This window comes from Aethalodelphis obliquidens, unplaced genomic scaffold, assembly GCF_003676395.1.
Source record: "Aethalodelphis obliquidens isolate GAN/ISIS:26980383/991018 unplaced genomic scaffold, ASM367639v1 scaffold115, whole genome shotgun sequence".
Taxonomy (NCBI): domain Eukaryota; kingdom Metazoa; phylum Chordata; class Mammalia; order Artiodactyla; family Delphinidae; genus Aethalodelphis; species Aethalodelphis obliquidens.
The window spans coordinates 365,563-381,480 of record NW_020838059.1 but is presented as its reverse complement, the minus strand read 5'-3'; the positions used below and the strand labels follow the sequence as shown (position 1 = coordinate 381,480).

At 45.2% G+C, this 15,918-nt stretch overlaps 1 protein-coding gene across 1 annotated transcript in view; it reads right to left on the bottom strand.

The window, feature by feature from the left end:
• Positions 1–670: 670 nt before the first annotated feature.
• HS6ST2 (heparan sulfate 6-O-sulfotransferase 2) overlaps positions 671–15,918 on the bottom strand; it is a 291,674-nt gene continuing 276,426 nt past the window's right edge. The window contains exon 3 of the mRNA XM_027097544.1: positions 671–3,820. Within this exon, the coding sequence (XP_026953345.1) occupies positions 2,923–3,820 (898 nt within the window). The 3' untranslated portion in view covers positions 671–2,922. The remainder of the gene's footprint in view (positions 3,821–15,918) is intronic.

Here is a 15,918-nt window from a genome sequence, read left to right as displayed (position 1 = left end):
AGATGTGCGAGTATCTCCTTTAATAATTTTTAAATTAAAACACTCACATATTTCATTTGCATAGCATAATGGACTGAATATTTGTCTCCACCAAATTCATATGTTGAAACTCTAATCCCAGTGTGATGGTATGTGGAGGTGTGGTCTTTGGGAGGTGATTAGGTCATGAGGGCAGAGCCCTCATGAATGGGATTAGTGCCCTTATAAGAAAAAGCCAGAGAGTTAGCTAGCTACTTTCTGTGATATGAGGACACAGCAAGAAGACAGACTTCTGCAACTGAGAAGAGGGCCCTCATCAGAACCCGACCATACTGGCCACCTGAGCTCAGACTTTCAGCCTCCAGAACTGTAGGAAATAAGTTTCTGTTGTTGATAAGCCACCCAGTTTATGGTATTTCGTTATAGCAGCCCAAGCTGACTAAAATGCACACTCAACTTTGTCTTTCATTGACAACTTTGTTTTATTCAAAGGAGGACACACTGCGGGCTCCCAGAAGGAGGCACCCAAAATTAAGGCCATTTGGGTGTACTAGATTAGAATGGCTCATCTCATTTCCATACCTGGTGGCTGAGAGGACAAAAAGAAACTCCTTGAGAAAAGAAAATTCTCTCTGTGATGTCATAATGTCTAGTGGCTGCAAACCTTGAAATCATGAAATTACTCAGAGCCTGTAATTTAAAGTTTATTTCATATCTATTGTTAAATTACACAAAAATCAGTGAATGGTTTGTAAAGCTACACCACTGGAAAGATGTTTACAGTCAAAATCATGGGATTTACATGATGGTGACCAAAATGTATATTTATAACGTCCCCTATATACAATAAATCAGTATAGACAGAGAAAATGCACTTAATCTCTGCAAACCATGCACACCACAGCAATAACACAAAATATTTTTTTCTGTAACAAGCTTTTCCACTGGCTCGGGCTTCAACCTGCTTTCCAGCAGTACCTATCAGTTTTAAGAGCAAACAATATCAATCAAAACAAAACAAAATTGAAATACCACAGTGATCTACAGAATCATTAGTTTAAAAACACAAAGTACACAAAATAGTTTCACTCTAAAACAGTTTGACTTCAAGATGTTTTGGATTTTGAAAATTTTTTTCCTTTCAGTTTTCCAGTTCTCAGATTCCCAGGACTGCGATACTGTCGGACAAAACAAAATTTAGATCTACTGATACAAGTGCAGAGTCAAGAACATTTATTTTTTAACCAAGTACTCAGCTTCTTGTCCAGCTTGTGGCCTTATTATTACAGATGAAACTAGATCATGCAAATGAGCAGATTGTACAAGATGTGACTTTATGGTCACACTTCTAAGCATGTCCCTCGTGAAAACATAAATGCCACTTCCAGTTGCCTTTTTGATTGACAGCCAGGGGCTTAGCATAAGTCCTTATGAAAGGATAGCAAAACCCGTAAAATGGAAACTGCCCAGAATCAGGATGCCTGCTTGCACGGTGGGTTACATCCTTCCTTGTGCCCTGCGCAATTCGCAGTTGATACCCTAAAAGTATTTCTGCACAGACTTCCAATACCAAATCACTTTCTTCAATCCATATGCTTCTGATGTTTAACCTCAATGCAGAACACTCCTGCCTTTTGTTTTCTCAAAACAAAACCTGGTACACGGTTCACCCAAAGTATGGAGGTAAAGCTTTTGGTGTTACTGAATAATGCTGACTATCCTAGTGCTTCTTCTAGCCTTGTTTTTTCTCTTGTAATTGTCTATACTCTGTCAACATGAAAAAGAACTAATGGGCTAGAAAATAGCCAGCCCAACTGGAAACATTACAATAAAAATGCACAAAAAGTAAATAACAATTCATTCACATTCAGGTTTAATTCTATCTGATCAAGAATAATAACTTGAGCAATATTTTAAGACACATTATCCTGTTCAAGAGTTTCTTGATAAGGACCTCACTACACAAACATTGATAAGACAATTCTACAGAAAGAAAGTCCCGACTTTAATCCAGGATTATATTATCACAATGAATTCAGCAACACACCATTTAGATGATGAAGAAAGATTCTAAAACGGGTTAGTTTGGAATGAGCACAACTAGGAGAAGCTTTAAAATGAATGAGAAGCAGTGCCAAAAAGAGTCCAGAATTGTTGAAATTACAGTGCCCAGAAATCATCTGGAAATTAGATCTTTGCATTGGTACTCCATTTGGAAAAAGTGTTTTATTTAATATGAGATACACCCTGTTTAAAACCTTTAAATAGTAGAAGGCAGAAAAAGTTTAAAATTTTAAACATCTCTGAAATAACAAGATATGAGTCCCGTTCTACTCGAAAGCCAATATTTTTACATAAAACTACCCATGTTTGGGAGAGAAGTTTTTCATTTTCTACAGTTTGGTAAACTCTACCATCAGTTCTTATTCTTTTAAAATAGATTCCTTGTTAAAATCAGAAGAAAATGAACAGGTTCGTGTTTAATTTTAGTTTCTTTTGTGTTATATTCATGCTTACCCCTGGAAAAAAATGTTTGCTTCCAAGACTGGGTTTCAACAGTGTATCATGAATAATGTAAAGTCCATTTCTTAGCTGTAAGTTAAACGGCCACATTTTATGTTTTCATTTTGTCTCTATGACTAATTTAAGAACTTCTGAAAATATCTAAACAGCAATTTCTGATGAGTCTGGTTTGCCTTTTGGATTTTATAAATTCCCCACAAACAAAAAAGAAAAAAAAGACAATTTAATTACATATTGAAATTTGTTTTACCCACGCACAGTAGAACACTGAATTGAAAGGCAACTGTAAAGGCAACATCTTAACTTTTGTAACTTCCAAACTTAAGGAAGCAGGATGTGTTTGGACACTCTCATGTTTGAAGACTTGCCCTATTTTGACTGGCGCTTTGGGAGAAGTGTGCAAAAGCCTTTGGGAGCCATTTAGCGCCATTTCTCTACACTGCCTATGTAGTCATGGGTGTCATTGCTGGTGTTGCCATCGCTCTGCTCTTGGCCAGGGCTCTGCTTCTGGCTTTCCCGATTCTCCTTCGGGCTCGGATTCTGACCCGAGCTCTGAGTCAGATTCTGAATCAGATTCTGAATCAGATTCTGAGTCACATTCTGACTGGCATTTAGGTTTGGGGTCTGACTCGGATTCTGACTCGGATTCTGGCTCTGGCCCTGACTCTGGCTCTGGAAATGGGTCTGAAGGAACCTTCCCTTCAGAAATTTGCGTTGTTCCTGACGCTTCTGCCTAGCTTCCTGATGCTCTTTCTGCCTCATAAACTGATACCTTTGCAAAAAGAGATCCTTTGCATAGCTGTACAATTCCATATCCAGAAAATTCAGTCCCTCAATACGCTTTTGGATTTCCTCATTGATCTCTACGCTAGAGGCCCTAGTGGTGTTATATTGGGTAAACGGCGAAATAAAGTTCATGTTGAAGGTTTTCTCAAACAGATACTGGGTCTTCCGCTGAAACTCGGTGAGGCCGAAGAACGCCATGTGCTTCAGATTCGATTTGGCGCTTTCCAGGAGGACCTTGTTCCTCTGCTTTTCGGGCATGACCGACAGGTTGTAGCAGCCTACGAGGGTCAGGTCAGAAAGCATGCGCACCTGGCGGTTGTTGGCTAGGTTATAGGGACAGTCCATGAACTCTTTCAGGGGGCAGCCAGACCAGTCGTCTCCAGTGTAGCAGCTGGGCAGCTCTTCGGAGGTTGGGGGCCTTCCATCGCAGACATGTAGGGACGCTTTCCATGTCGCCCCTCTCTGGACATGCCTCCACTCACTCAGGTACCGGGACACTGGGTCACGGAGGATGGTGATGTAGTGGAAGTTCCTATGGACAAAGCACAAAGGCCAACGGTCAGGGATTCAGGTGACATAAGTGGAGTCCGGGAGGTGCATGGCATATGTGATGTTCACTGGTCAGGAAGGAAGGCAAAAGGGAAATGATGGCGATCTGGTGGCAGTTGTCCTGTGAACTGTGCTATCGTCCCCTCTCTGAGTCCCACTAGCCAGTCCAGAGAGCTCATTTTTCACCCAATTCACTGGTACTGCAGCTAAAGCACTATATCCGCGGAAACTCCCCTCCCCTCCCCTCCTTTCCCTGCTTTTCTCTCTCTCCAACCAATGACAAAGTCCTCCCAATGACCTCATTTATTTCATACTCCCCACCCCCAAACCCCCATTAACTGATCGTGAAACGGAGACTCAGTGGAAACACGTGATTTCACTGAAGTGATACGAAGTTGACAAGTGAGTTCAAGTTCTAATCTTTCTTACTAAATACACAAAAGCATTTTTCTAATATCTAGCCTAATCGGGATATCTTATTAAAGAACAAAACTTCATTGAAAGAGTGTGTGATATGATGCTTTTGATTCTGGCTGTTGTCATAACATCATGGCTCCTACGTGATGGCAGTGGAATGTGGAGATACGCAGCGCAGCCGGGGGACCTCCAGAAATGGACATTGTGGTTAGTCACTGACTGAAATAGATATGGTAGCTGCCAATGGCATATATATAAGCTACTACCTTGGTTTCAGCCTTTGCTCATGTGCTAATATTCCCAGCAGAGGCAAGTTAACTCTATCAGCTCCAAAATGCCCCTTTTCTTTACCCACAGAAAGGACACCCTGATGTCAGCATGTGTGGAGGCTTTGCTGTGTGGCTGTCTTCAATTTAAAGCTGCAAACTGATCAAGTTCTTTGCTCAAATAGCAGACTAGGAAACGTTGAAACCACACACCCACACACACCCATACATAGCAGGTGCACGCACACACGTGCACACACACACACACACACCCCGCCGCACACACACCCCCCCAGAAGCATCCCAGCTTATAATGTGATCAGGGAAAAGCAACTCAGCAGTTGTGCTTTCATAATAAATGAGCTTCCACTCAGGTTCAGTGGATAAAGGACGAGGTCGTGGATGAGCCGGCCTATCGTGGAAGGAAGACAACAATAAACGCTGAATATTAACATTTAGTTTCTGCAAAGAAGCCTGGGGAATGGCTTGCAGCTTCTCTGAAGTTTATTCATTCCCATCTGAGGGATGGTGGTTCTCTGAGTCTGGTGGCTGATATCCTCTGAGCAGACTCTCCTCCTACGTCTTGGGCTTTGAGCAACGAAGGCACCTTGGGATCTATATCCCGTGTGCCTGTTCTGTGCATGGTGTTTCCTCTGCCTGGCGTGACCTTCCTTCTTTAACTGAAAATTCTAGGCATCCTTCGAGTTCCAGTCCAAGTACTATCTCTCCTCTGAGAAAATGTATCCCACCCCTTGCTGCCGGCCATCACCTCTTCCTCAGTGTCACTTCCACACTTGAACCTTTGTGAAAACACTTTTGATACTGAATTGCAATCAGTTGTTTGTATTTCTGCTTAAACTAGGTTTTCCAGGGCAGGGGATTTAGGCATTCTTCTCCAACTCTTATCTCGTCCATTTCAGCTTTGTACCAGGCACAAAGCAGAATCTTCATAACTCCTTTAATTACTTCTTTAATGAACTATCTCGGGAAGAGGGGGGAAAGAGTTTGGAACTGGGAAGGCCATGCCTCATTATATTAAAAACTCTGGAGAATCTAAGTGTCTGGCAAAAATTATAGAAAATTTTAAAAATCACCTTCTATGATTTTCTGGCATAAACAAGCATGGGGCACAGGAGAAGCATTGGGGAGTAAGGCCGGAGAGGGGGCCAAGATGACCTTCACCTCTCTCAGTGCTTTTCCTGGGACCTGACTTTGCTGGTGCCACTCAAATTCATCTCTGTAGAGACCCACTGCTAACGAGTAGCAGCTTTTGTTCCCCAGTAGCCTCCTTGACCAACAAAGGTGACTGCTGTTCCCATGGGCTCTGCCCTTCCACTCCTAGCTTTGGTATTCATTCATTCATTCCTTCAGTACGGATTTATCAAGCCTTTATGCTAGGCCTGAGGCCATAGCTTTGTGGCAATTAGTCTGCTTATTTGGAAAAAAAAAGACATTTATGAAGTGCAGTGACACATTTGGATTAGTCTTTCAACCAGCTTTTCCAGGCATGCATCATAAATGGGTGTTTTAAACCCCCATGATGGAGTCACCTTCATGCTCAGCTGACAGTCCTCTGCTTTACTGGTTTAAGCCTACAGTGACATCTTCTGGTAAATTCTAGAGTGCACACCTGTGCAAGCCTGCGGCTCTCCTACCTAAAATCTCTCCCTTGTCCTTCAGAGTAGACAGATGGCAACCAGCAGGGTTAGTGTCTGGACCAAAGCACCATCCCCATGTGGAGAGAGAGAGAGGCAGCACAGGAAGGCAGAGGCAGACATTCACAGACGCTCTCATGTTATGGATGCGCGACTCCTCCCAGATGAAGGTCTCCTAGTGCCGTTATGAGAGGAGAGCCGTCCAAGGTGCGCAGCCTCGGTCTCCACACTGTAGGGATTATCACAGCAGCAGAGAAATTAGAGGCGTCTACACGCGTGCACGCACACGTGCTAGTGATGAGAGCTACCCTCCTCAGATGCCAATAGCTCTGGAGAGTCAGTGATTGCCAGCAGCCCCCTTCCTCCAGGGAAGATAGGCCCAGGGTGCCAGACTGCCTCAACTGGAAACACTTGATGCTGCTTGGAAAAAGATCCCCTGGATGAAAAGGAAGATCCGCTGAAGGGTGGGTCTCCAAGACTGTCCAGTGGCCTCCCAAATGGCATAGTGTGTTGGAGGTGGGAAGGCAGGTGAGAATAACCCCTGGAAGGTTTTGTTGGGCAAAGGATCGAGGATGCTCATTATTCTGAGTGAAGAGCTGTCAGGGAAATGTCAGAGAAGCCGTCTCCCCACCCAGAGCAACTGAGGATATGAAAGCCCAAGCCAATGGCGCAATGAGTGGAGAGGCAAATAGGCACAGAAACATGGGTGGCACTCTTCCAGAGCTCAGTTCTGTTCAAGCACCTGTGTGCCTGGCACTGAGAGAGGTCCTGGGGATGCCTAGAGGGCTAAGACTCGGGGCCCCTAGCGGAGCATTCCATTCTAATGTGCTATTAATGACTGGAGCAGGGACAAGGCACAAAGAAAGCACCTTGCAGTGATTCTCAGCCTAGTCTAATGATAGAGGAAGAGTTTCCGTAGCTTTATTTTGAAAAACAAGGAAGAATTAGATGAGGCAAAAAGAGCAGAATGGAGTATGAGGCAGAAAGGTCAGCATGAGCAAAGGCACAGAGGCATAAACTAGCCTGCTGTGTGTGGAGGAAGGGCACAGGAAACATCTTACTGGGAATTACGGGCCAGTGACCGGAATGGAGGATGGAGAGGTAGTTACGGACCGGGTCGTGGAAGGCCTCAGATGCCACATTAAAGAAGTTAGATTTCTGGGAATTCCCTGGTGGTCCGGTGGTTAGGACTCCACGCTTTCACTGCCGAGGGCCTGGGTTCAATCCCTGGTCAGGGAACTAAGATCCCGCAAGCCACGTGGCATGGCCAAAAAGGAAAAAGAAAAGAATTAGACTTCTGAAGGCAACAGGGAGGCCTTTTTAAAGGGTTTTAGGCAAGGGAGTAACATGATAAGGTCTGTGTTTTAGAAAGATCACTGTATATGGTGTGTGGAATTGGGGAAATGGGTTGAGGTTACTATAGAAAACAAGACAGAAGAAGAGGGAGCAGACTAGAGAGATTTAAGAGGTCAAAGTAACAAGACTTAGTGACAAAATGAATATAGGGGAGAGAGAGAAGGAGGGGTAAGGAGGCCTCCCAGGTCTCTGGCTGAATGGACAGATAGAGCCTCAGACAGTGATCTGGGCTTCGGATGTGGAGTTGTCAGCAAAACGTGCTAGTTTCAGACCTTGAGGACTTACTTAGGATCGGTTTTTAATTCCACAAGTGTGGCTTCAGGTATTTGAAGACAGCATTCCAGTACCCCGAGGTTTCTTTTCTTCATGCTAAATATGGTTTTCAACTGTTCTCTCCACTGCTTCAGGTCCCCTCACTATCCTTTTGTTTGCCTCTGAATATATTCCACTTTATTGGAACATGCCCTCTAGGCACAGTCTGACAAGGAACAAGTAGGGACAGTCTATCTCCCCCCTCATTCTTGACACCATTTCTCTTCACGTGGCCTCATCAGCCTTTCTGGCAGACGTGCCACAGCACTGACACGCTGTCAACGACCTTCTTGCATTCTTTTACACACAGGCCATTTGGAAACCCAATCTCCTTTGTCCAGAACCGATGCAGTTTGTTTGTGGCCCTGTTTAACTTCTTCTTGGTAGAGGAAGTCTAAGCCTGTCAAAACGCATCTGGATTCTGATCATATCGCCCAATATCTTCACCATATCTTCTTCTTTTCTTCTGGCAATGCCTGGATCCAGGCATTGATTAAAACAGAACAAGATGCAGGTGAGAGCAGATCTTTGATAGCTGCTGGAAATCTCCCTTCGAGTTGACATAAACCGGAAGGGTGCTGCTGAATGGTCTGATTTAATTTTAAACGAGTGAGCCAAGCTCAGCCACAGAAAAATCACACTCAGCCTGTTTCAGTTAGTATGTTTCAGTTAGTATGTTTCAGTTAGTATGTTTCAGTTAGTAGTGACTGGACAGGAATATCTTGTGACCAACCATGTCACTTCATTAAGATGACCAGGTGTCACATCTTTACAGTCATGACTCCCCCTCAGTTACCCGAGTTGACCCCCTCAGTTACCCAAGTCGATTTAAAGACCATTGTTTGGTGCCTTTGTATGCCCATGGTTTCTCAAAAGGCAGGACACAGTGAAAGGTTTGCCACCCTCTACAAGTCTAGGCCAACTTTTATGTGTCATTGGTAAGCAATTGTGGAAAAACAGCAAAGAAGAAAGAGCTGTCCAAGCAAGAAACCTGGAGGCCGTCTCTGACTTCCCTATCTCACTTACCTCCAACGTCTGAATTTTCCCTAAGTCCTGCTGATTCTAGTTCTTAAGAGCTCACAAATCCATCCTTTTACCACTGCCTGGAGTTAGGCACTCATCACGTCTCTACTCAATCACTGCATCAGCGTCCTGGCCACCTCCTTGTCTCCAGCCTCACATCCATTCCACACCCCCATATGGCATGCATCTGACCTACCACTCCCTAGTTAAGACCTCTTAATGGCTCCCTATCAATTATGACACGAAGTTCAAGCTCTTCCACATGCCAGACACAGCCTTGTGGGACCTGGCAACAACATTTCTTTCTCTCCAGCCTTATCTCTACACAAGTCTTTCTCAACCATGTGTAATTTTGCATCGCCCCCTCCACTTCCCTTCCCTGACTCTAGGACCTTTGGAAATATCTGGAGACATTTTGGTTGTCACTGCTGGGGGTCAGGTGCTACTGGCATCTAGTGGGTTGAGTCTAGGGATACTGCTAAACAGCCTACAATGCAGACTATTGACTAATTATCAGTAGTGCCAAGGTTGAGAAACCCTGCTCTATACGCTACATTCCAAGTATGCAAATGTAATCTTAATATTCCAAATTGGTCCCAGGCAAAGATCCTACAGGCCCTTTTCCTTTGTATATGGAGTGCCTACTCTTTGGAAGGGCTTCGATCTGTCCTTTGTACGTTACCTGGAAACCTCCAAGGCTCAACTCTCCAAAGATTGCCTCTTCCACTTTCCTTGACCTTCCTGGGCAGAGTTAACTGCCCTGGTATTCCTCTGTGCTGGTATTCTCCTACTGTAGCATTTATCACCATGGGCTGTGATAGTCTAGTGATTTGTCTGCTTCACCCCTTGTACTATGAGCTCCGGAAGGGTAGGGAGTGAGTAGCATTTATCAACATGAGCTCCTCTGGGCCTGGCACAATGTTTGACATAAAATAAGTGATTAATAAAAGATTGTTGAATGAATGGCTGTAGCAGAAGCAGCAGAGCGTACCATGAGCTAATGGGAAAATGCCTATCATTTTCTTTGATAAGGAAAAACCACTAGATGTCAGTATTAAATAACAGATGTACCATTTTACACCTGTGCCGGAACATTTTAAGGCGCTCTAGCTATGGAGATCGAGTTATATTTAGCAGTTGTCCCTGGCTTTCTGTGTAGTAGCCCAATGTTAAAGAAGGCTGGGAAGTTTAAGGATATTGAGAGTAAGTAAATGGATAAAAACAAGAACCATACAGTTTTCAGTTTCATTGAAAGAGATTATTCTGAAATAAGTACCTGAGTTCTAAGTCACAGAATTCGAGACTTGGCAGAGCAAGAAGAAACCTTTGAGATGGCAAATCACCTAAATCAAAGTCTTCACTTTACAGGTGAAGAAATCAAGGCCCTGAGAGGCAAAGATTTGCCCACAAGTCACAAATTGCAAGTAGCTCTTGGGAATCAACCTAACTGCAAGGCATATTCCTGGGCTGAAGGCCTGTATTTTTAGTAGCTCCTGTCTTTGTGTCGGTTAATTACCTAGGATGGCACAATAAACCGTGCCTGGAAGAGCCCACTGACCCTCAAGAAGGGGAAGCATCTGACTGCAGAGAGCAGGCATTTCCTTACACCAACTGCATAGCCAGGAGCTGAGAGCCTTCGTGCCTGGCACTTACACATTAACTCCCAACAATACTGTGAATCAGATATTATTATTCCCATTTTGAGGATGAAGAAGCTGAGACTAACAGATATGATTTGACCCAGTGTCACAAGTTAAAGTAGGGATGCTCAGACACGAACCAGTTTCTCTTTGACTCTAGAACCTGGATTCTTCCCATCCTACTGCTGGGACACAAACCTAGGACTTCTGCTCCTATGAACAAGCTAAGGAAGTGGTTCTCAAATTGTGGCCCCAGAATCAAGCAGCATCATCAGTATCACTTCATAAATTGTTAGAAATTCACATTCTTGGGTCTACCCACTGAAGCAGAAACTCAGGGGCTGGAGCCTAGCGATCTGTTTTAACAAGCCCTCTGGGAAATTCTGATGGACGTGTGCTCGAGTATGAGAACCACTGTCCTAGGCATGTGGCTTCAGATATCAAAAGTCCCTCAGAGATCCCAGGAGTGCCCAGAGTGTGGACAAGTGACCCCAAGAGGAAAGAGCATGACAAAACAAGTCTAAGGATGCCCATTGCTGTCCAGGGAAAGCCCAGGGAACTTGGCCTGAGCAAAGTTATGAGGATTATGCTGTAAACATTTACTTTCCTTTAAGGCCACTGGTTCACAAAAGGCCACAATAAGGTTTTTCCTGCACCACTCAAAGTGGAAATAAGTATTAAAGCCATTTTTTAATGGAAGAAGACCAGCAAAACTGTACAAGTTAAGGTCATAGGAGTGATCAATAAAAAGTTAATTTAAGAAAGGAAACAAATTCTTAGCCCAAATCAATAGGACTGAACATTTTGGTATACCTGTAGCTTAGTTTTGTGTTTTATTTTTAAAGTTCAGCCTTTGCACATCTTATTCTTGGAGTAATGATGAGTGGTACAGAAATAAGAACTGTGGTTGGTGGTCCTAAGTAGACTTGGGAGGGGGGCTGTACATGACGTTGGGTCGTTAATGCCGAAGGTCTGGTCTCCTTCCTTGGTTAGTGATGTCTAAACCAACTGCACGGGTCCTCCCATTGCACGTAAACAACTCGGTCAAAGCAAGGAGGATGGCTTGCAGATCAAACAACATTAATATATGAACACAGATGAAACGAAAGTATAGTTAAATGATTCAAAGGCAAATATGCCTCTGATGCGATTGGATCCCCCAAGCCCTGGGGTTACCATTTTAACTGCTTTTCTTGTGCGACTCATATACCAGCAGTCCCCAAAGAGGAGTCCCATAAATGCTGTGATCAGCAGTGGCAACAGCCTCATAAAAGAAGTGTGGAACTTGGGACTTCCCTGGTGGCGCAGTGGTTAAGAATCCACCTGCCAATGCAGGGGACAAGGGTTCGAGCCCTGGTCCGAAGATCCCACATGCCGCAGAGCAACCAAGCCCGTGCGCCACAACTACTGAGCCCGTGTGCCACAACTACTGAAGCCCGTGCACCTAGAGCCCATGCTCCTCCACAAAAGAAGCCACCGCAATGAGAAGCCCGCGCACCGCAATGAAGAGTAACCCCCGCTCGCCACAGCTAGAGAAAGCCCGCACGCAGCAACGAAGACCCAATGCAGCCAAAACAAATCAATTAATTAATTTTAAAAAGAACAGTGAATTCTCATGGCCTTTAAAAAACTTTTTTTAAAAAGAAGTGTGGGACTTGAAGAGGGGACAACTTTGAAGTGGGTGGATGCTCATTTAGATGTGTTGTCTTTGGTACATTTGTCAAAACAGTCTTGTGGCTTAGTAGTCATGTTCGGTCTAGTGAGAAGAGTGAGCCCTTACAGTCACGTAAAGTGCATTACTTACGATCACTTGATTGTCTTCACAACACTAGGAAGACCTAAATGATCTGGATGCTGAATTTCTCTCTTTTTCTCCTTCAAGCTGATGCTCACAACTAGGCCAGGCTCTCCCGGGCAACCCAGGAGAGGTGGGGAAAAGGACCAATCCTTGGGAGCCCACTGATCTATAAGACAACCACGACTTTCACTGGCTCTTTGAATGGGTTGACTTAGAGTCCTTAGTGGTACACAGGCATTCCAGGAAAAGCATCTACTGGACATAAAACCAACTCGGAAAAGGCTGAAGTTCTCACACCCCCCAAATAAGCCATCCAGTTCTCCTTGCAGGGAGTTTTCTGCTATTCTTCACACCTCACCCAAGGGAGCAGTTCTGTGTATGTAAAATAACACCTTAATCAATGCCTTAATTAATTGTTTTTCCCCCCCTCTGGTTAACTGAAGGTTAGCCTGTGTGTATCGTGAGGGAACATTCAACGAAGCACAAATGGGATTTCCTTAAACAGAAGGATGTTTTTCTATGCCATTCTTCTTTTCTTTCTTTTACAAGGTAGGAGAATGATGGTTTCTTATTTGGTGAAAGGGAGGAAAAGAAGATTTCTTATGTCTGTAAATTCAAACCCAACGTGGAACTCTTCACACAATAAGTCCTGGTGATATTTACTTCTTTTTAAAGGAAATCTAGCTCTCCTCCTTCCCAAAGCCCGGTAGGCTCCAAAGTACATAAATCTAAGGACTTTTGCAAACAGTGAGAAAGATGAGATTTTTAACAAGATGTGAAATTCCAAGCTTTATGACCCATAAGTTACCAGACTTCACCCAGAGTCCATGCAACTGCTTGGCAGCATGAAAAGTTTTGCAGCTTACACTGCCCCCTGAAATGTTCTGCATTCTAAAATTACTCTGTGAGTCTCGGATCATTAATACTCAGTGTGGTTCTGAGGTGGAAAGAACTTTTAGAGAAAAACCCTTTCAGTGTGAAGGGGTATGATCTATCTATGTCCCATGGAGACCAGTTCTGCCACTGATTAACAGACTCAGGCTTCCTGCCTTCTCCCTCCCCACATGGTATTTCTCAGCTTCCTGAGTGTTTCCATGTGGCATCCCCCTGGCAAATTGTCATCCCCTGACGGTTGGCATCTGGGGCAGCCAGGGAGAGGGGTTGGTTTTCTTCCTTCCTCCAAAAGAGCGGGCAGAGGTGAAAAGGGGTAAACTTCACCCCCCCAGGGGACAGGAGGAAGTCGGGACAAATGTCTAAATGCCTCCCCTGGGACCACCATGGCTGATGCCTTGCTATTTGGATAAGCGACCTTGGTATCTCTTGTCGTGGGTGTCAGTGAAGATAAAATGGGTGATATATATAAAGTTCTTGGAACCGAGCTTGGAAGCCAGCACCGCACAAATGTTAGTTACTATTGTTGTCATTGTTATAACTGTTGTTGCTGTACAGATTAGGGTATTCAGCTAAAAGATGTTATCCAGTCCTCCTAAAATCACAAAGCTGGCTAATGACTGTCTGTCAGGTCCGTGTGACTCCTGAGCCCAGACTCCTGCCCTCCGCCCTGGCTGATGGTGCCGTATTTGGTCTTTGGCAGGTGTATCTGAGCCTGCAGCTGGTGTGCTCTCTCTGGGTTGTACATCCTCACTTGGACCTGGGCACTGAGCACAGCCTAAGGAGCTACAGGCCAAGGGCACAACTGGCCTGGCCAGAGCAGGAAGTTTCAGGAGGAGGGCGGTTGGATATGCCAGGATGTGAAAGGAGGGGCTGGGTCCGTGGTTTCTGCGAGCCTCTCAGAGCGATGGGATGTGAGCACGGCAGAGCTGGGGGCCCCCACTACCCATCGCACAGATGAGGAAACCAGAGAGCTGGCTCCCCTGCCATCTCCAGATTGTGAGAAATCTGGAGCCCCTCGGGATCCTTGCTTTAGGGACTTCCCCAAAGACAGGGACTCAAGTAACAGGCCTTTTGCAGATGGTAGGCCGTCAACAAATAGCATTTAAGGTCATTCTGAGCCGGCACCTCGGGTGTGCTTTGGAGAAATCGTTAGAGGAGAACTGGTGGGGATAAATGCCTGCTCTCAGCATCGTGCTATTTTCCAGAACAGCACAAGGGAAAAGTTTCCCCATCGATGAAGGCTGCCCTTCTCGTGTCCCGGGTTGATGTTAATGAGCTCTAATATTGTTGTAAGGTGCTGAGAGAGACGAAGCGCAAACCCTGGCTTTTGTGGGGAAAACAGACCTCGTTTACCATTTAAACTGTGAAGACCGGGAGCCATTCAGAATTTCCAGGGCTGGCAGGGTCGTGCCTCCTTTCTCCTGGGAGAGCTTTTTTTTCTCTGCAGGTATTCAGGCTGCAAGAGTCACAATTACTGGATAACGCGTCTGTGCTGCATGTGTGGAAATGAGCGTTATACACAGCACCAGGCCCAGCCTGGTTTCCTCACAGTGATAACACTGGAAACGGAAAACGAACTCACTAATTCCCCATCTGACCTCCCTACCTCAAACAAGGATCCCATGTCACGCTGGAGTGAGTGCAGGAAGGGGCACCAAAGACAGAAAGATTGTGCTGGAGCAGAAAGAATGATTTTGAGTAGATAAGAGACCGGATAACCGTGTTTCCCCTCTAAGGTAAAAGAGGACCTTCTCCGGAAGCAGTGGTGCCCTTCTCAGCCGCTGCCCAGTCACAGGCTGCTTCTCCAGTTTACAACTGAGTATCGCACTGGAATGACCCGAGTCCTGGGGAAAAGATATTTTTGTACCTGTCCAAAATGCGCCAGAGTGGGAAAACTTACAGTGTGTGAAAACAGACAGTGACAGATGTTGTGAAATAGAAGTCCTGGTTCCATTTTGGTTGGTGAAAGCACAGACATCCCACAATTTTTGACAGAGTAGAAACTCTATTTATTTATTTAGGCCTCGCCACACGGCTTGCGGGATCTTAGTTCCCCGGCCAGGGATTGAACCCGGTCCACGGCAGTGAATGCGCGGAGTCCTAACCACTGGACCACCAAGGAATTCCCTAGCAACTCTTTTGAGGTGGCACTTTCCAAGCAGCATCTTGGGCCAGATGGAGCCCTATTTTTCTGAGAAGGGGTGGGGCCATCTTCTAGTCACAGTGGGGAGCTGCTCTCCAGATGGGGGAGAACCAGGTTCTGTGTGCGCAAACCGGCCCACCTGGTGAAAGTGAAGCCCTCGTGATGGGCACTGATGGCGGCACCCACAGGTGAAGGCCACAGACCCATATTTCGCACAGAATAGCAGGGCCGGCAAGCCCCTCGGAGGTCATTTGGTCCAATCATTTTACAAACGAGAACAGCAGAGCCCAGAGATAAAAGATAGGGGCTTGCCTGGGGTCACATGAACCGTCTGTGGCAGAGCCGTGATCCGAAACCAAGTCACTGACTCCTTCCTCAAGTTTCAAAGATCATGCTCAAGGTGACGGACAAACAGGAACCAGCTTCAGGAAAAGGCAGCCCCTCTGTTTGGTTAGAAGCTCACTTATTCTCCACTGCAAGATTTGAAAGCCATAAAGAAGGACTAAAAGTCAATGCTCATATGGTAGTTCTATTTGTAGCTTTTTAAGGAACCTCCATACTGTTCTCCATAGTGGCT